Below are 21,297 nucleotides of genomic sequence, written 5' to 3'. Positions count from 1 at the left end.
CTCCAGCTGAGCTGTGGGTGGTGTGAGATGGCGGGCAGAAGAGAGGCTAACGTTACCATGAATGGGCAACCCACCATTTTGAATGAGTTCATTAGAGTCAATCCAATTTAATTAATACTTCAACTGGGCTATCTTAAAGGGTCAGGATCAGTCCAGAGAATCTGTTTTGAGAATGAAGTTAAAGATGGGTTGAAATTGCCAACATAACTGCCAACCTGTCACCAAACTAAAGTCCCGTGTCTTCCCCTAAGGGGTCCCATTGAATGAAAACACATACACACATAAGTAAGGGCGCACTCATTACACAAGAGGAACTGATCCTGGCTTTATTCACTCAGTAACGTCCGACACGGAACCGTGCAGGCGCAGACACAAAAGGGAGATGGCATTATAAACAGCAGTTGAGTTCAGGGCAGTGGTGGCAGCTCCGCCAGTGTGAAGGGATGCTCTGCTCCCTCCACCACTTTAAGGCCAAAGTGTTTTACAACACTTGGCTTGTACTTTAAGAGTCACAGTGATTAAAAACAACATGGTCAAGACATTCAGGGCTAAGTGACTGGCTGCTTCTGAGCCGCTTAGGATTAGTCTTGCATCAAGAAAGTCGGAGCAGCATTATGCCCTTATCCTTGGCCAGTGCGTGCAAAGCAGATCACAGCAGACACACAAGATGACCTTCCCCCCATGCTCAATGGAGAAATACCCTTCCAGCCAAATCCTCAGAAGGCAGAACTAGAGGCACCAGAAGCACCACACATAGGCAGCATCACCTCTTTCAAAAGATACTTTAATACAGAAAATAGAAAAGCATTTGTGGTGGGTCTTTTCAAACCCGGAACACAAGTTGGAGAAGAAAAAGAAAAACTTCCTCTTTTATCAAGGTTTAGACTCAGAAGAGTTCTCTGTACTGCACATGCCACATCTCTTACTCACCAACAGATGCACAACTAGGGTTTTTCTTAGTGAGCCAATTATGAGACACACTTCAAGGCCGTTTCTAAGACTCTCTTAGTGGCCAATAAGAAAGAAAATTCAAAGGAGGAAGGGTACCTAGCACCTTGTATTCCCCCTCATGGTGACAGCTAGAGGACTTGGCAGTGAGGTAGTAGCAACAGTCCTCACATGAATTCATATCTGTGTAATCGTTCCCTGGACACTGAAAATGGGCTGTCCTCCCAGATCTCATGCTCCAACCACCCTCTCATGGGAAGCTGTGTCTACTTTACGTATCTCAGGAGAAGCTGAGAGGAAAATGGCTGTCCAGCTGAGGCTGCTGCCTATGTCCAGTTTCTTAGGACAAGAATGCAGAAACCTCGCCAGAGCCCAGGCACAAACTGTTTTTGCTGAATTCATTAAGCACAATTTTTATACAAAAGAAAACTGAAGGACAAACCAAATTGAAAGAATCACTGTTATAATAACTTTAATTTATCTTGCATTTTACAGAAGTCTATGAACGATTTTAAAAAAGCACCGCCTTACCCCCTCATGTTTCTCTGACAGTTGTTAAAGTAGGTAATGAGTATGTCAACAGCTTGAGCATCGGCATCTTGCAAGGATTTCAGGTCAACCAGCCATACACCAAAGAGCTTGGCAGCTTTTCTATCTTGTTTTTAATACAATGGTACATCCACTCTGATGGTAAACCCGTCCAGCCAATTTCCACAACACACTTTGCAAAATCAGTGGTGATTAGCAAATTAGTTAGCTTTGGCACGGAGCTGTGCTCGCTTGCCCGTGACAGCCTGGAAGCCGGTTTTGATGCTGGCAACAGAGCATCGAGAATGACAAGTTTCACACTGTAAGAAATAGAGTCGGGTGTCCTTTTGCAGGATTGTGTCAGGTGACCGGCATGTGTGACAGGTGACATATTCCTCTGCAGGAAAAGCAACATACAGAATTAACTGGTGGCCACAGAGATGGCAGAGGTTTCCTCCCTCTGAAACACTTCTACACTGAACTCCACAAGCGCAGGCTGGCACCCAGACCAAGGAAGCTTAGCTAAACTTATTAGTAAGTTTATAGCTACACTAGGGTAAGAAAACACACACTGTCTGCTGTGATGCTTCAGGTACTAAACCATGGGTTGAAAAAAAGACTCCAAATGTGCAAGGAAGCAGGAAGGCTTGCCAGATTCCTACTCCTGGTTCTTCTACAGGAGAGCCACTCAGAAAGACCTTACTAGCTTTCCTAGGTAGGTGGGAAGAGACCTGCCAATTTTAAGTGATGAGGAAGATAAATGCAGACCAGGCCTGAATGCAGATATCTCTGGCTTGGCCTTCAGCCTATAAGCAACCAGCAGCCTTGATTGGCTGGACCTTCTTAGGAAATCGGAACCCTTCTCCTTGCACCCCCAAACGGCCACCAAGAGCCCACCTTTCTGCTCCACCTTCCCATCCCTATCATCTTCCTTCACCCTTTTAGGCCAGCCTTTCCAGTGCCATTAACCACCAATGACTCTCCCCAAAATAATACAGCCTGATGAGAACATTTCAGAGTGATGTACTAAGATTAAATTATACACTTACTGATATATCTTCTCAAAACATTTTCTATCTGTTTCTGTTGGAATCTTCCTTTGATTACAAGTTGGTTATTACCATCTATAGAACCACTATGAAAGAAAACAAAAATATCATTATTGCTTTATCCTGTAAGGAACCAAATTCCAGGACCTTTACAGTCAATGAATTTAAAATATATCCAATGGCATAAGTTCTATAAGTGGTCCTATTGTACCTGGTTCCTCAAAAATTATTTTTAATTAAGTAGTTGGTACCTGATGACCTACCCATATTTCCTAACAATCCAATTTCAACCAATTAAGTCTCCAGCAACAAATCAGATTTATAGTTGATTTTAAGTCTAAAACAAATTGATTCCTTAACTGTGTGTGATGGCTCATTCATTCAACAAGGAAAAACACTTTTACTGAATGCATACCATATGCAAAAGTAGGACCTATCTTTAAAAATTCTAAGCACCAAATACATATATTGTCATACAGAGTTGATGAAAATGTCCTAAAATAGATTGTGGTGGTATTCAATTAATCATGTGAACAATGAATTGTATTTTTTTTTTAAAAAAAAGTCTTTATTGATTTCAGAGAGAGGAAGGGAGAGGAAGGGAGAAACATCAGTGATGCAAGTCGTTGATCAGCTACCTCCTGCACGCCCCCCATGGGATTGAGCCCACAACCCGGGTATGTGCCCTGACCGGAAACTGAACTACGTCCTAGATCATAGGTCAATGCTCAACTGCTGAGCCACACTAGCCGGGCAAATTGTACATTTAAATGTGTGAAATGTATCTCTATAAAACTGTTAATCTCCCCTCCCACCCCCTGCCAAGTACAGTTGAAGTCACAGGCTACATACTGTCAATGGTGCTTAAAGGGAAACTTTTTGAAAAGAAGCTGATGACAAGCACTTTGAGAGAGCAAAGCTCTAAGCTAGACATATTTTGTTAAAAATTACAAATCACAAAGTGAAACAACAAAATTCAGCCAGGTAGCATTAAATTTCTATTTGTTCCACATCTCTCTATAAAAATGACTTTTGCGCCCTGGCCAGTGTGGCTCAGTTGGTTGAGCATCATCCTATGCACCAAGAGGTCGCTAGTTCAATTCCCGGTCAAGGGCACATGCCCAGATTGCAGGCTCAATCCCCAGTGGGAAGGGCGTGCAGAAGGCAGGAGATAAGATGTCTCGCTCTCACCAATGTTTCTCTCTCTTTCTCTATAAAATTTTTTTTAAATTTCTTTTATAAGAATCTCTCCTGTGATTCTCCTTTAACTATAAAGGTTTATTATTATCCTCCATGGACTGGAACCCTTAATCTCCAGATTATACTGATATTTCAATGCTTGCTGTAGGAAATTTTTTTAATTTACTGTCAAAAGAAATTGAATTTTTTCAACAACCCTATATTAAGCCCAATGACCTTAATTTAAGTTCACCGGTTCACAACTTGTTATAATTTACCCTACATCTTCAAAATCTAAATTATTCTGAGTAGGAAAAACACTGCTTTTACTCTTTCATTAGAGTAACTCTTTCAAGTTAAAAATAAGCAATGATTATATAATTTACATTTAAAACACAATTCTTTTGTAACAGAGCCTACAAATCTACCACTAGTCAAGTAAATTACTCCTTAACCCCACAGCAAGTGTGACCAATTCCAACAAACTGAGTTTCAAGAGGAGGAAGAGAGCAGGACACCTTAGTTATCTCTGTACTGCCAGCAACGCACAGGATTAAGTCTTTTTAAGAGCTCAAGTTCCTGAAACAGGTAGACCTGAGTTTGTATGTTGACTATGTCATTAACTAATTATGTGACCAACTACAACTTCACTGAACCTGTTTCCAAATCTTTAAGATGGGATAATATTAGTTTCTACTAACAGTTAACGCAACTGTTTTAAGGACTGAAATGGCACCCAAGGCTCTCAATATGTGTTAGTCATCATTATTATGCCCTGAATCTACCTATTTTTAACGAGAAAGTTGGCTTCCTAGCACTTAATGGTCAACTCCATGGGATCCTAGCCCTTCTGAATGGGGGTGCCTTCGACAGGTGAGCCCTTAAGACAGGGAAGTAACTCGTTATGGATCCCTGTTTCAATGTTTCTCCTGTGCCACTCATCAATATGTAAGCTGTATTTCATCAATAGCCTATTGACAATTTAGAAAATAAATTCTGACCTAACAAAATGACTTCCTCTAAAATCTCGTATTTGCTCCATAAAGATCTAAGAATGCAATTAATGACAGGAAACTAAGCACAGCATTGTCATGATCCTCATTTTGGTATGCCAGCAGGCCTGGTCAGATGAGTCACTGTTAACTCAGTTCCCTATTCCCAAGCCCCCAAGCTCTCCCATAGAAATGAACTGACTTTGCTCTGATAATCAAGTGAATGTTTTTCTTTCTTTTTTAAAAAAATCCTCACCCAAGGTATGTTTTTCTTGCTGTTTTTTAACTGATTTTAAAGAGAGAAACATTGATCAGTTGCCTCCTATACCCGCCCCAACTGGGGACTGAACCCACAACCTTTAGGTGCACAGGACAATGCTCTAACCAACTGAGCCACCTGGCTAGGGTGGTGAATGATTTTTTTCCTAAGTGTGTTATATCCTTTTCAAATTAAGAAAAGTCCTTATGAAATGTTCAGTAATACTGTATGTAACTATATATAAATGTGAATATAGTTCCTTACCTTGTACCCAATTCAGCCAATAAAAATGCAAGGAGATGTTTGGGCTGACGATGTAATCTAAAAAGAAAGTGGAATATATAAACCATCCTCCATGGAAATATAACCAAACTTCTAAAAAACCAACCTGTTCACGGTTTTAATTTGTGACTACTCTGCTATTAGGTGAACTTTAGTGCACATTTCATCAAACTCTGAAATAAAAAGATACATTTTAAAGCCCAGACATTACATTATTTATAAATAGTGTACATATGAGTAAATGTCTAAAAACATGGACAAGAAAGGTAAACAACTTTATAAGATAACATCTTTTTCTGGAAAGGAAGATGAAAGAGATACAAGGTGGCTTTAATTGTAACTGTAAAACCCTCTTTTAAAGAAGTAAAACGATCTGAAGCAAATGTGTCAAAAGGTCAAATACACCAAAACTAGGCAACAGGATTCCTGAATTTTTTTTTATGCTAATCCCCATATTTTTCTTGTTGGAAAATTTCAATTTTAAAAAATGGAACAATATATGGAGAAGCATTTCATGGTAGCGTAATAGTAGAAAAACTGAAAACAGCTTAAATATTCACCAACTGGGGAATGGTTAAATAAATTAGGTCACATCCATTCTATCCTGCTTTTAGAACATAAGAGGTCTCCATATACCAAAAAAAAAAAAAAAAGTATCCATATAAAATGAAAAAAAGCAAATACAGAGCAATGCCATTCAATACTTTCACTTTTTAACTGTACTCACTTGGCACTGTTTGAACTTGTTCTAGTAACCAGGTACTACTAGTATTACAATTTTAAAGACAGTTATTTCCCCCCCCCCCCCCCCAAAATGTAATGAGTGAGGGTTGGTGAAAATATAAATAGGTAAGCTCCTGCATTGCTAGTGGGAGTATAAATTGGTAAAAGCTTGTTGGAAAACAATTTACCAATGTTTGCCACAAAAATATCCATTCCTTTTAACTAAGCAATTCCATCTTGGGACTTTTTGCCCTAAGGCTCTATTTTGAATCACTGGCAAGGATGTTGCCTGAAGCTTTGCCTTTGAAATGAAAACCTGGGAGCAACCATGTCTAACTAAAAAACTGTTAGAATGTTGTGTAGCTACTAAAAACATTTATGAAGACCATGAACGTAAATAAAAGTTTCATGATATATTAAGAGAAAAATAGGTTAAAAAACAGTATACCATTTATTTTAAAATATATGCATAAAACTAGCTAAACATAAAAATGTTAAATTATGATTATCTCTTAATGGTAGACTTACAAATGGTTTTTCATTTTCTTCAGCATGTCTCTATTTTCTAATTTTTCTATGAGCATTGTCATGAAAAAAGTCTAAAATCTTTTAAGTAATGCCTATAAGCAATGAAAACAAGTGGTTATCTCTGAGTGATGGCATTTTTAGTGATTATTTTCTTTTTTGTTTACCAGTTTACCCTTTTATTTGCAACAAGCAGATGTCACTTACGAAACTTAAGAACAAACAGTAGATAAGGTCTGTTGTCCTAGGGAACCTGCCAAAAAACAGTTGTAGGTGAGGTGCTAAGAAGAGCTAGGCCCAGACAGTGAGTGACCTTGGGGTGAGAGAAGCATGGAATGTGATGGAATGTGATGGTAATTAAGAAAGCTATGTCTTGACAATGACCATCCAAGGAAGAGGCACACCAAATTTAGCTGCTTTCCCAGAGCTCACTTGCTTGGCAGGCCCATTCCAGCCTCAAAAGCTTTTCTACCACCCTGGGCTGCCCAGGCTCCTGTCTGAGGACTACATTTAGCTTTCTCACTCTTCATTCCATCTGGTTAGAATCCACTCTCAGGCATTAGCATGAGCTGGCTTCTCTCACCGCTGGATGTCTTATAATACAAGCCCTGACACCTGTAAGTAGAAAGAACTGATAGACTTGAACTCTGACCTCCCTCAAACCAACTTTGACAGCTGTGCATTCTCTTTCTACCTGCAATTAAATCCTCAATAAGAACCTTTAACATAAATGCCACTGAAAATCTGGAATTTGGAATGGAGATTCTCCATTAACCAACTTACAGTTTACAGATATCTGTAAAGTTGACAAAAGAAGTTTTCTTGGTTCCTACTCGGACGACTTGTGGAGGTTTCATGACAAATTTCCTTTTCTCTCCAGCAACCATATCTGGATTCTTTTCCCTCATGATGTTGAACACTCGATTCAGTAGCTACAGAGATGAAGTGGTATTCATGTACATTCTTATTAGCAGGGGTATACTTGAATCTTTGCTTTACCTTTAAGCAGAGCACACTTTACTTTTTACTAAATATACACACACATCACTATGTGTTCTGGGAGCTCCTTGAGAGCAGGACTCAATTCTCAACTAGGATCTGGTCTATTATGAATGCTCAGCAATTCCTTGTTGAAAGTTAATGAATGAATAAACGCCTACTAATTCTGCTGATTTTATGGGAAAGTATATGATACAATCATAAAGTACAGTTCAAGAAAGCCCACATAACTCCAGGCTATCCTGGCTCCAAATCAGCCTCTTCCTCTCCCCATGGCTCCCTCCTCTCACTCCAGGGGCTCCATCTCCATGTCCTTCGAAGTTCACAGACTCAGATGGGAACAGTGAGTACCATAACTGCCATACTGACTGCCCTATATGATGGCATCAGGCAATGCTGTGCACTTGCTGTGTAACCTTTCTGAGTTGGCTTCACTATCAATCTGAAGTTCAATGGCCCTTCCAATTCAAGGAACATATATTTTGCTTTTGCTTTTCTTTGAGTTCTAGTGAATAGCTTAGCCCCCTTCCGCAATAGACCTTGTCTTACCTCCTCGTATGTGTAGTCTCTTTCGGAGCCTGCCCATGCAGGGCCTGTCTGGTTACTGAATGAGATACCATCATCCTTTTTGCTGTCTTCATCTTCTAAAGCTACAGATAACAAAGAGGAAGAATAAGGGCAGAGGCTGAGCTAGAGAGGTGAAAGCTTCAGAAGCATGTGCCTTCCCTCCCAGAGCTGCATTCACAACAGCCTCAAGCATAAAGGCAGCAAGTTTCACAACCACCTGATTCCTTAAGGACGAGCACTTTCATAAACAACCCTTAATAGAGACCTCTCTAGTTCGGCACTTGTGATAACACAGACACACCTGTTTCTTTGATTTAACAAACAAGATAAAATAATGCACTGGGATAATTAAAAGAAAAGACATCCAATTGTTTAAGCACTTAAGAAACATTCACATCCATAAAAACCCATCTGCTGACTATAGTGAAGTTTTTTAAAGACCCTATGGCACTTAGAAACTAATAAAATAGCCCTTTTAACACAACAAAAATTTTTTAGCATTATAAATTCAGTTACAGTAATTTCCCCAATCACCTGAATCTGCATGATTAATAAAAATCACAATTGTCGAATTCTATCCCCATGAAATCTTTAACTGTCATCAAGTTAAATACTGTTTCTTTTTAGCTTCCATATCAGGAGGAAATAGGGCCAAGAAAAAAAAAAGGAGCCCACCTATCAAAGAGATTAGGCCAAAGGCCTGAGAATCAGGCCCCCAATATTACCTTCGTCTTTCTCTAGAATTTCATCCTCATCTGGGAACTTGACGTTTTTCTTTTTCTTCTTTTTATTGCCAAGCATAATGTCAAGGTCATCCTCTGGTTCAGCTGGTTCTTGAACATCACTTTCAATCTTAAGATCCTAAGAAAATTAAGATATGAGTTTTAATATTTTGATACTAGGACTTGAAAAAAAATGACATCCTTTTAGAGGGGGAAAAACTTAATATTCAAAATTTAAGTTACATAAAAGAAATGTCTCACAGGTGAGCCAAATGGCTCAGCAAGTCCATGCCATTTACACTAGAAATTTAAGATAGTTCTGTGGGATCTTTTCCTTCACCAGCTTTGGGATCTTAAAGTTATTGTCTGTTTCCAAACCAGGCCTCTGTAAGAACCACCTGGTAAACTTTTAAAAGATTCTTAAATCTTTTGACTGACAATCTTTAGCAGGAACAAGGGTCAGGAGTATTTTCAAGAAGTTCCTAAGTATTCTGATGTAATCAGTGGGAGGGTTTTTTCCTCCTGACACCGAATACACGGTGTTTTTCCACACCAATTCTTCAACTCTCCGACAGTAACTGGGTGACCTATAATTCATTTCAATTCTGAAACTACCTGTAGTTAGTGACAGACTCTACAGGTCTAAGGGCTCAGTCTCATAAGACTGTCCTCACTTCAGAGGCCAGTATTGGATCCCTAGGTTACCCACACATATATCTGACTTGGCTACAGATTCAGAGGTTTCCACAACCCCTTCCCCCCAAAGTTCAATAATTTGCTAGAATGACCCAGAAATCAGGAAAGCACTTAACTATTACCAGTTTGTTATAAAGGATTCAATGCAGGAACAGCAGAATGGAAGAGATGAACAGGGAAGAAGGGCTGGTGCTGAACTTTCATGCCCCCTCCAGGTACACCACTCTCCCAACACCATGATTTGTTCACCAGCCCTGAAGTTCTCCAAACCCCAACATTTAGGAGTTTTTTATGGAGGCTTCATCATGCAGGCATGACTGATTAAATCACTGACTACTGGTGACTGAACTCAATCTCCAACCCCTTTCCCCAGGGAAAGGGTGGAGGTTAAGGGGTGAGGTTCTATGAATTCCAATAATCTGATCATGGCTTAAATCTTTCTGACTACCAGCCCCTATCCTGAAGCTATTCAGGAGCTCCCAGCCACCAGTCATCTCAAAGGACACTTTTATCATTCCAGATATTGCAAGGGTTTTATTAGCTGTGTGTCAGGAACCAGAGACAAAGACTAAATATTTTTTTTATACCAAAGTCAAGCCTTGCAACCAGACTGTGAAAAGGTATTTGATCATCACTTTGATAGATGACATCATGAAAGAGAAGAAAGGCAGAACCCATGAAGAATTAGGATATGATGAATGGATGGAGACAAGGTAAAGGTTGATCCCAAGATTAGTTGCTATAGTCATAGATGTAAACAGGGCATATCACACAGCCCAGAAATGAATCATAAACCCCCAACAGCAGAAAGGGCCAGTCTCAGTCTCATCTTCTAATCTCTTCCTCCTTTCACCAACTTATCCAGCTCCCTACCCTGAAATGTGCTGTCAACATTACCTACCAATATCTAATTTTGTGTGCCTACATACTGACAATGGCTATAGTAATTTCGGAAATCTTATCAGCAGAAAAGTTTAAATAGCTGGGAGTAAATGAAGTTCAGCTCTGATATCCCATATCCAGCCGTGTAGTCTTAGTGCCACATTTGGCCATTAAAACCAATCAGCCCATGTGTATTAGCTAGATAACACATAAACAAGAAACCAGTTATTAACCTAGTCTCTAAGATGACAGTCAATAAATGAGAAACTCAGCTATGCCAAATATAAATTAGCACACACCAGCCAGCTTTCTAGTTCTACCCTATTTATTTTATCTCACTAAGATCTACTTCCAAACTGAGGTTAAGTCGCTCCTGGTGAAAGGCAGAGAATAGCAGTATTTTTCAAGCTTTTTCAAAAGCCCTGTGGTCTGAAAATTCAGACAGGAGATAAACCCAAGATACTTAAATAACACTTCAGCTTCAAGTTAATGTCCTACCTGATAAGGATATTTGTAACCTCTTCTGTTATGACTTCGATAGCAGAGAAAAAAGTATTCAATCACTTAGTAAGAGTGGACAGAATTTATATAAGTGACTCTTCAGGACAAAAGCTGATTTTGCTCAGTGGTTAGAGTGTCAGCCAAAAAAACCTTGTTAACCAAGATTTTCTGTGGCACATCTCTGATGTGTCACTTTGTTACTCAGGATATTTAAGTATCACTTGTTCAGTATAATTTGAGCATTTCTTTCTCAATTTCCCTACAATAGTAGGAAGAGAAGAGAATCCCCAAACAGGGAGAAAGTAAGGTAAATCCAGGCAAAATTGTCTTGTTCAAAATTATCCTGAAGACAGGAAAAATACCTTATTTCTTTCAGTACCTTAGCAATTAGTACACAATACCTAACAACTCAATGCACTCAACAATATACATTTGCTGAATTACCCAAGTCACCAAAATTGTGACCCTGTTTCCAAAATTCAGTGAATTACTATACAATATACATTTCCTCAACTCTTGCTCTTTCTCTGTGTATATATAAAATTGCTATTATCCTTGGTTTTACAAACAGATGGGTGAGCTCTGCTTAAGGTTCCTGGACAGGGTCTTTAAAATGGTAGCTCTAAGCAAGGGAAGAACAGGCTTTCAGCTCATCCCTCCATCCAACCTATTCATCTACCTACCCACCCATCTATCTATCTACTCATTCAAAAGAATTCTGAGTTATTAAGACAACGTACAAGATCAGAGAACTCCATAAAAACAGCCCGAGTGCTCTGGTTCTCCTATAGGCCATAATATCATCAGCCACCAACCACAGAGGTACACATAAATTTGTATATCTTCAACATGCCATCAAAGTTTAACAGAGGAAACCATGAGAATATCTGCTTCACTTACTAAACTATCTCTCACTCAGCCAATCTCAATATAGTTAAGGACAAGGGGCAGCTTGTCATCTTTTTACAGGAGCACAATAAAATATATAAAACCTAAATTTACATTCCTTTAAATCATAATCCCTTAGACATAATGACCTTAACAGTGCTAATTAAGTACTTAACAAAAGCAAAGCTGGTAAGAGATGAGACAAAGAGGGAGAAACATCAGCCATTGAGCAATCTTTCAAGAGGTCAAATTTTACCTTCAACAAGAAAGCAATACTACCTTTACAGCTTCTTCCGCCTCATCAATATCAAATATCTTTTTTGTTTTTTTCTTCTTTTTCTTTTGATTAAAGAAGTTCAAGTCATCTAGATCATCAGAGGCATCTAAAAAGACATAATTGAGATTATCAATTAACCAACAGAAGACAAAGCATCCAACTATGAGCTAAACCAACAGTTCAGCTATTCATTAATTAAATCAACAGACTAGAGAGATCAGGTATTAACTAGCACCATGGACGGGTTCCTCCACAACTGCAAAGGTTATGGTTCTGAGACACACAATGGCAGGTCAACTCAAAGCTTTATAGGAAAAATCTCCCTAGGGAACCATGTTGAGAATATTTATGAATCTCGTATAATGCCTCATCAGGGTTTTAACACAATTGTTTTTTAATTTTAATTTTTTTTCTTCTTTAGCTTTATTGCTGAGAATATTACAGATGTCCCCTTTTTATCCCCATTGATTCCCTCCACCCCACATCCATCCCACCTCCAAGTTCTTTGATTAATCTCTCCCCTCCCATACACTGCTCCCCGCCTTCCCTCTGAGATCCCTCTCCCCACCCACACACCGCTCCCTGCCTTCCCTCTGAGATCCCTTAGTCTGTTCCATGCTTCTATGTCTCTAGATCCACTTTGTTCATCAATTTATTGTTTATTATATTCCACATATAAGTGAGATCATGTGGTACTTGTCTTTCTCTGACTGGCTTATTTCACTTAGCATAATACTTTCTAGTTCCCTCCATGCTGTGCCAAAGGATAAGAGATCCTTCCTCTTTACAGCTGCATAGTATTCCATGGTGTAAATGTGCCACAGCCTTTTTATCCACTCATCTACTGATGGGCACTTGGGCTGTTTCCAGATCTTAGCTATTGTAAATTGCGTTGCTATGAACATAGGGGTGCATAAGTTCTTTGTGATTGTTGTTTTAGGTTCCTTAGAATATATTCCTAGAAGTGGGATCACTGGGTCAAATGGCAGGTCAATTTTTAATCTTTCAAGGAAACTCCATACTGCTTTCCATAGTGGCTGCACCAGCCTGCATTCCCTTATACCCTGACTGGGAATTGAACCACAATCTCCTGGATCCTAGGTTGATGCTCAACCACTGAGCCACACCCGGCTGCGCTTAACACAATTTTTAAGGCTCTCCAGCTTCACCTCTCCACTTCTGCTTACCATCTCATCTCCCCTACATTAATCCCTGGTTCCAACCCAAATGAAGTACTTCCACTTCAGTGCAGTGCCTGCAGTCTCTCACCTCCAACCCTTGCCATGGACCCTCCCACATAGCTCTTACCTTCATCTCAAAGGATCCTGGTTAGTTACTTCCACCAAGAAGCCTTTTCTAAGCCTATCTATCCCTCCTTTTCCGCAACTGGGTGCCCCCCAGGTGCTTCAATAGTACCTTGCCACCCCAAAGGAGATACTTACCTAGCTGCCTACTAGATCCTAAGGGGATATGCCTTGTTCACCTAAATCCTAGTGCCTAGCTCTACATGTTATTAAATCAATCAACAAAAGGCCTTATAAAGTATTTCACATTCATTAAATGAGGCTACAATATGCGATAAATTTTTTCTACCATTACTGAGTAGTAATGGGTTCTGTTCAATAAATTTTCCATTTGTTCTGCCTTGTTGTACACTAAGAATATATTAGGATCCCTCTGCTATAAAGTTTTTTTCAAGAAGCTAGTTATGAATTAATTTTGTCTTATTACAAGAATGACTTACTTTCTAAGTTTGTTTTAAATACATACAAGATGCTTAGCACATGAGAGATGTTCAATGAATGTCAGTTCTATCCCCAGCAGTGTCTTATATTCAATAGACATTACGTTTACTGAATCATTTATTTCTAATAGTTAAATGGTATCTATATCAAAACTAATGCTGGTGTCTAAACTGAAACATTTAAAAAATAATTTTAATTTTTTCTATATATTTTCAGACTTGCTAAGACACAAAACTGCCTACCTTGGTCCTATTTCTTTCTGCCTTCATTCAACTACAACCACCATTAAAATACAGAGAGACCTGACAGGTTAGACTGGAAAAATCAGCCCTGGAATGACAAGGTTTTGTCACCTCTGCCACTTGTGGATTCAATGGGAATTTCCTTGGAACAAGTCTATCAGAAATTTGGCAAGGTCCAGTGCACAGAGACTGTTGATGGCCTCAACTTTCACTGGAATAGCCTTATCAGGCTGAGGGGTCAATGTATGCACAAAATCCAAAACCCAATGGAAGAGAACCAGGTGTTCCAGCAGAAGATTGGCTTTCACATCTACCACTCACCTTTTTTCCTACTGTCCTCTTCATCAGCTTCTACATCTTTGTCCTCGGTTGGCTCTGGCTCCACTTCTTTCGTTTCTGAGGGCTGAGTTTCTTCTGTCTGGGCATCCCCTTCCTCATCTAACATAAAAGGCTTCTTCTTCTTCTTTTTCTTCTTGCTCATAGTAGGATCAAAAATCATCTGTTTAAAAGACAATAAAAAAGGGACCAAGTGATTGTTTTCAATGATGCTCATGTTCCAAATATGCTGTATCCTCAAATGGTACTCTTAAAAGAGTATTTGATGCACTAAAATACCAAAAATAGGATTAAAAAAGTCCATCCGCCTTCCTTATACTAACATGAGGAAGGGGGGGTTCCTTAAACACGTGCACCTACCTTTCAATTTGTAAATTATCACAAGATACAGCAACTTGACTTTTAGTTTCATGAGCAAATGTGGAAACTTTATGATGATTTAATCATGGAATTTAGGGAAGGGGTCTTAACAATGACCTATGCTACACCTCTCACTTTGTGGATGAGAAACTAATACCTAGACAGGTTATACATGTTTATTTAAGGATGGCAAGCTGGAGTCGCTACACTAGGAGACTTGACCTAGTAAAATAATTTTTTTTTAATTTTATCTTGAAGTTCAGACAAATCTTTAAGGAAATCCACCAGCAACTCTTCATATAGCAAATCTGTATCTGAGTAAGAGAGACTTCTATACAACCTTTTACTCTGTTTTTTGTTTTCTGGAACATTAAGAGTTTTAGTAGGTTATTTTTATCTGATGTCCACTGGAGAATAAGTGAAAAACTAACTTATAACTTGTTGTAGACTATGTGTTTGTACTGATTACTTGGGGAGAAATATAGTTATTTTAGACATAACAATTTAAACAACATACAGGGCAGATGCCAATACAGTGGAAAGAGTCAGGTCACTGAAATCAAACAGAATTGGATTCAAATACCAAGTATTTTTTTCTCTAAGCCCCTTACCAATTTTTGTCTAAATTCTACCATGCTTAAATTCAGCATTTTCCCCAATGAACTTCTGTGACAGTACAGTGAAGTGTCTGGGCACACAACTGACTAAATTCAAATCCTGACTCTGGCTCTTACTTGTATTACTCCAGGTAAGTTCTTGCCCTCTCCATGCCTCATCTGTAAAATGGAGATCAGCAAAAGAACCAAAATCAAACCTCAAAAGGTTACTAGGATTAAATGAATAAATAAATATAAAACACTTGGCATAGTGACTGGCACAAAAGTACTCAAAGTTAGCAATTACCATAATTTATATAATGCTTTACAGTTCACAAAGCAGGGTATCTCTTGATCCCTACAACTAAAATTTCATCAACTCAGGGTGATCTAACTTCCAAGACATAACGAAACTCAAAAAAACTCCCCAAATTGACTCTAATTAACTTAAATTTCTTTATGTCCCAAGTACATTAAAGGAACTGAGCTACACTAAAACCAAACTATGGTCTGTAATAAGGTAGGGATCTGCAATACATTCTGGAAATTGATACAGCCTCATTTCAAAGTTATCCTCTCAGATCTTAATAAGAACCTAACTGTATAAATGACTAATTCTGAAATGCAGTCAGTCTGAAGAACTTAATTTGGCAAACTTAAAGAAGAGAATGGAAGAACCAGGAAGAAGGAATTCCCCACTGCTGACCTATTAAGCCACAGGTCATCCTACATGGAGTGTTGCTATCTGTTCCAAGGAGGTAGCTACAGTTCATCCACACTCCTCAGATATGGAGATTTGGCAAAAGGACAGACAACACTCCAGGTGCTATAAGTCTGGTTATCTGGCAGGGCTTACAATTCATTTATTGCATTTTTTTCAAGTAGCAACTGCCCTGGAATATTAATTATCTTTTAACTATTACTCAGCAAGACAGGCCACATGGGAGGGATCCTGAAATCAGAAGAGGACAGCCTCACAACTGTCTTATCCTCTGAAAAACATTTGTATTTAGGCCTACAGGTTAACAGTTTGGTGATAGCCTTGTAAAAATATAAAACATGCAGGAATTACACACTGAAATAATTTACATCTCTTTTAATTATGTCTCTGGATACTTAAGACATACACTCGTCACCTCATTTTATTCACACCACCGCTCATAGAGTTAAAAACAAGGAAACCAGGGATCCTAAAGCAGTCCTATCCCAAACCACAATGCCCTGTCAGTCTTGACTAAAAAAATGCTCTTTTTAAGACTTTCATATATGACAACAAATTATCATGTTCCAAATGTCTTGTTTATGACCCGTGTTTGAATTTGAGAAGCAAACAGTGCCTAGAGAAGCAAGGACAGAACAAATGCCAAGTGTTGCCATCTCTGGGTGATAGGGTTCTAGGAGATTTTTATTTCTCTTTGTATTCTTCTGTATTTTGTACACTTAGTACAACACACATTCTACTTTTTAATCAGAAATTTCTTTAGCTTAAAGCTTCTTTCATAAACCAAATTACCGTGTTGTGTGAAAACCCAATGTTTTGACACCTAATGAACGGGGTCTAGTAATAAGCAATCATCTTAACTACTGCCAGCACTTTACAGATTAGAGGATTTTTCCTTACTGGGTAGCACCCATATTTCTAGAATACTGCTTTTTAAAGGTCTTGGTTCCTGCCCTGCCGGTATGGTTCAGTGGTTGAGCATCAACCTATGATCCAGGAGAGACAGGTTAGATTCCAGGTCAGGGCACATGCTTGGGTTTCAGGCTCAATCCCCAGTAGGGGTTGTGCAGGAGGCAGCTGATCAATGACTCTCTCTCTCCCCGCCTTCCTCTCTCTGAAATCAATAAAGATATGTTTTAAAAAACAAATACAAACAGAAATAAAGGTCTTGGTTCCACTAGGTTAAAAGAGATTATGTTTTGGTGAGTTTTGGCTTAATTACCAGGTTTTAAAAAGTACGTACAGCCCTGGTCAGGAAGCTCTCAGTTAGAGCATCATCCTGATATGCCAAGGTGTGGATTTGTTCCCAGGTCAGGGCGCATACAAGAATCAACCAATGAATGCATAAATAAGTGGGACAACAAATCAATGTTTCGCTCTCTCTAAAAAAAATAAAGTGTACAGTTTACTTTCATTACTTCCATGGATAGGTTTTCATTTGTCTGTATAGTCAGAAATTAAGGACTGGCCTAAGAATACTTACCTAGTCAACAATATTGGAGAAACCAGAACCTTCACATCCCTCCAGAGTAGAAGTCAAAGGCTGGTTTTTAGTGTCACTAACTTGCTGTGAGATCCTGGGCAAGTTAACCTTCCTGAGCCCTAGTTTCCTGTCTATAAAATGAAGTTCAACTGGTAGACCTAAAAAGTGCCAAGCTACTTAATACTTTATTGGCTTCCAAAAGTTCTCTACTGGAATGCTGGTTCTGCCATATTCCACTTCCTTCCTGATCCCACTGCTAAAACTGAATCCTCCAGCCCCACAAATTTCTGTTGATGGCTTTCTACCTCCTGTAGAAACTGGTTGATCTCTCTTACATCCCCTATACCACTTGTGAGCACTTTACCATAGAAACCACACAAAAAATAGCATTCCACAGTACTTTGCACTACATAAGTGTAGTTTTTAAAGGTTATGAAGAGCTTAGAAAATGTATAGAAAAAACAAACGTGAAACACTGCCTCTTGCAACTTTTGAAATACAGTAGCTCAGAGCAATGTCTACCATGACCTCCAAGCAAGACCACCTACGTCCTTTAGACCCTCAGTTTCTCCTAAGAGAGCAAGAGCTTCCTACTCACCTAGATGGAGGAAATATTACATTGATCTGGAATTCTACTGGCTCAACCACTTACTATCTGATCACAGGCATGATACAACACTCTAAGCCTCAGTTTTTTCATCCATAAAATGGGCCTTAAGATAGTTTTTTCATACCTATCTTAGCAGATTGTTGTGGAAATCAAATGAGAGACTTGAGTCCCCTCCAGAATAAACCCAAATTCCTTAATTTGGTCTTCAAATTCCTCCATGAACTAGCCACTAACTACATTTCAAGAAATTAACTCTAACCAAACTGGAAAATACTCTACTTTCTGTGAACACACATACTTGCCTTCTTAACCACCTCCTTGCCCTGTGATCAGGCCTTTCCATTACAAGAGGAAATGCTAAGGACCGTTCAGGGACTACCTCAGAAGCCAACACTCCGAAAAGCCTCACATTTTTCTTCTTCCTTCTCTCCAAGTCCGTATAGGCCATGCACTCGAATATTTACAGAAGTGAATTATAAATTCAAGAGCCTTTTTTTGGTGGGGAGAGCTCGCCGGGAAGCGGTAGCTCTCCCCCCAACGTAGATACCTACTGACACTTAAAATCCAATTTCATTTTAAGCCGTTTGATTTAACATGAACTGGCATAAATCTGGCCAAAAGGGACTTGAAGAAATTTGCTGAGGCACAAGCACGAGGGTAGAAAAAGACCCAGCCAGCTTCGCAGCCCTGACTTCCCGCTCCCGTCGCAGTGAACTCTGAAGGAAAACTCGGACTCCACCCTAAAACTTTCCGAGGTTCGACACTTTTTGAGGCTGAAGCGCCTTGACCTCTCGTCCTATCCTCCCCACCCCCTGATCTTTTTAAGAAATAATGCTCGAAATGAGAACGGCGGATGCCGGCCAGGACAGGCCAGCCTGCCAAAGTTTTTAACCAGGGCTCCACCGCAGCTCAAGGAGGCTCCTCTCGGCACCTAGGATCCCAGCGAGGAGAGTTGGAGCTGCAGTGTCAAACCGGAAGGAATGCAGGGGTCGCCAGCCCCAATCTCGTTCAGTCGGGACATTAACCGGCACCCAAGCCCCATCCGGGGTGGACGACTCAATGTGCTCTCCATTCCGGAAACGCCGGCTTCAGCACCGCCGCCCTGAGGAGAGCGGGACGCGACCCAGCCCGCGACTCCGGAGTCCTCGCCGGCTCCACCGCTCCGGGCTGCCTAGGCCCGGCTGTCCCACATGGCGGCCGGCCGCTAGGCCGCACACCCGGTCTCCCACACGAGGATGGGTTCGGCTCCCAGCCTCAGTCCCCAGCCCTAACGCCAGGCTTAGGCCCTCACCTCGTCCCCGGACATGGCTGCGGCTCCAGAAGGCTCGGCACGGACGAGAAGTCGGACGGGTCAACCCCAGGCCTCAGCAGCAGCACAGATCTCACAGACACCTCTCCCACCACCGCACTAGGCTCTTGCATCAGCGAAAGGGAACAACACCCCGCCCTCCACTCCCAAGCGTTGGAAATGCGCCTGCGCAGAGCCCGTCAGTGCGCAAGCGCGCGGCGGAGCTGACCCAACGTGCTCCTTCTGGCGCGAGTTCCCCGGCGACGCCGCCTCTCGGGGCAAGCCGGGACCTGTAGTCCGCCTGGAAGAGGCGGGCCGCGCCACAGCGGCCGCCCAGACGCCCGTGCGCGTGCGTGACGTCTGAAGAAGCCGGCCGGGAAGATTCGGTTTTGCGAGCGCGAACTTTTACCTCAGCCTTCCGCCGGTGGAGCGGCCGCGCTGCCCTGCCCTGCCCTGCCCTGCCCTGCCCTGCCCTGCCCTGCCCTGCCCTGCCCTGCCCTGCCTATCGAGCGAGTTCGGGACCGTTTCTCCCGGGTTAGGGCGGTGGGTAATACCGGCGCTCCGTAGTAGGAGCCAGCTGGGGCTTTCATTTTCCTGCTCTACCCGCGCCGCGCCTCTGTGGGGTGCTGTAGTGTTTCGGGAACTCTGACTTGGAGCCGGAGCTGGGGAGGGGGGAGGTTACTTCTTGGGAAATCGAAAGGAAGACAGGATTTCACCTCGGGAGGCCGGACTCCAAAAGCCTCCTCTCTGCAGACCAAAGTGAAAAGACGGAGCCTGAGGAAAAAGGGCCTGGCAAGAGGCAGGCGGTCGGGAAGCCCGAAACGCTGCTTTAGGAAGTCCGCTCGACGCTGTGGGCGCTTCCTGAATTCCCCTCGAGGCATAATAATAGCAGCTACCCTCTAGGTAGCTCTCACTTGGTCAGTGCCCTCCACCCAAATACCTCCGAGAACACCCCCGTAGTTGAACAAAGGTGGGCTTGTTTCATTGCTAGGAGGGGAGGCTGCATGAGGAACAGTGGGTAGCTCGTAGAGAGGGTGCTGGAAAGAATTTACGGAATTTGGGCTTGTGTTAAGTAATTTGGGGGAGGATTCAAGGACGCAGGCCTTCTCTCTGGATTGGATGCTATTAGGAGGGAAGTAGTTTTGTGATGGGGTATTTATTCTTAATCTATAAAGGGAGAGAGCGAAAGCTACCTTACGTAAGGCAGGGTAGGGGGATATTTGGTCCTTTGGTGTTTGGGACAGTTCTTTCTTGCTTGTATTCAGACATGATTAAGAGTGGTTTTGTTTTTGTCGTAATCTATCATGGTCACAGAGTGGCGTTGGCTGGTGGTGATGTCCTGTGAAGTTATGTTCAACAGGGCAGCTATCCTAGCGGATAGTGTCAGCCTAGCCCCCACTATTAGGGGCTGCTTTTCTCCTCACTGGGCTTCCTATTACCTAATTTGTGTTCTTTGCTTAAGGCCTCAAAACACCTGTGGGAGTCAATCCACGAATACTTAGTACTCTCCATTGGGTACTGGTCTCTAATTTAAGCATGGGCAGGTAAAATTAGGTTCCTTACAGCTTAGTCAGAATGATACTTTTATTAGCCCCTTTTCCAGATGAGGAAACTGCTTTCATGGCATTGAATAATTCGTCCAAAATCATACAGCCAGCAAAAGCAGGGAACCTGGGCAGTGAAGGCCAGACCATTTGATGCCAGTGTCTGCCACTTTACCTAAGGATCTGCATCCATAAGGAGGCTGTACTGCCTCCTCAGTAATCTTTATTGATATCTGTATGTACCAGAGTTTCTCAACAGAAGCACTGTTGACATTTTGGGCCAGATAATTCTTTGTTTTGGGGAGCTGTTCTGTGCATTGTAGGATTTTTAGCAGCCTCCCTGGCCTCTGTACAC

At 41.2% G+C, this 21,297-nt stretch overlaps 2 protein-coding genes across 5 annotated transcripts in view; one reads left to right on the top strand and one right to left on the bottom strand.

Moving 5' to 3' along the window:
• The window catches only part of RALY (RALY heterogeneous nuclear ribonucleoprotein), a 125,543-nt gene that overhangs the window by 86,332 nt on the left and 17,914 nt on the right, over window positions 1–21,297 (top strand). For 2 of the 3 annotated variants that reach the window (XR_013999636.1, XM_081148930.1), the window contains one exon: window positions 13,979–14,326. The exons of the other annotated variant lie outside the window; for it this stretch is intronic. Coding sequence is in view for 1 of the 2 variants with exons in the window: in XM_081148930.1 (XP_081005056.1) it covers window positions 13,979–14,051 (73 nt within the window). In the remaining variant the exon portion in view is untranslated. Of the gene's footprint in view, window positions 1–13,978; window positions 14,327–21,297 lie in introns of those variants that run through there. 3 annotated transcript variants of the gene reach the window in all.
• Window positions 1,395–19,582, bottom strand: EIF2S2 (eukaryotic translation initiation factor 2 subunit beta). Of its 2 annotated transcripts, none has more exons than XM_081148935.1 (9): window positions 19,402–19,582; window positions 14,326–14,503; window positions 12,020–12,123; window positions 8,777–8,912; window positions 8,034–8,134; window positions 7,269–7,417; window positions 5,220–5,276; window positions 2,526–2,611; window positions 1,395–1,873 (listed from the first exon to the last, which is right to left on the bottom strand). In XM_081148935.1, the coding sequence occupies exons 1-9, from the start codon at window positions 19,414–19,416 to the stop codon at window positions 1,698–1,700; spliced, it is 1,002 nt and encodes a 333-aa protein (XP_081005061.1). In that variant the 5' UTR covers window positions 19,417–19,582; the 3' UTR covers window positions 1,395–1,697. The 2 variants fall into 2 exon arrangements, with proteins under 2 accessions (XP_081005061.1, XP_081005062.1); XM_081148936.1 differs by having other exon boundaries at window positions 14,326–14,589; window positions 19,342–19,543.

Source organism: Miniopterus schreibersii (assembly GCF_964146895.1).
Source record: "Miniopterus schreibersii genome assembly, chromosome: 10".
Taxonomy (NCBI): Eukaryota; Metazoa; Chordata; class Mammalia; order Chiroptera; family Miniopteridae; genus Miniopterus; species Miniopterus schreibersii.
This window is presented reverse-complemented; position numbering and strand designations above follow the sequence as displayed.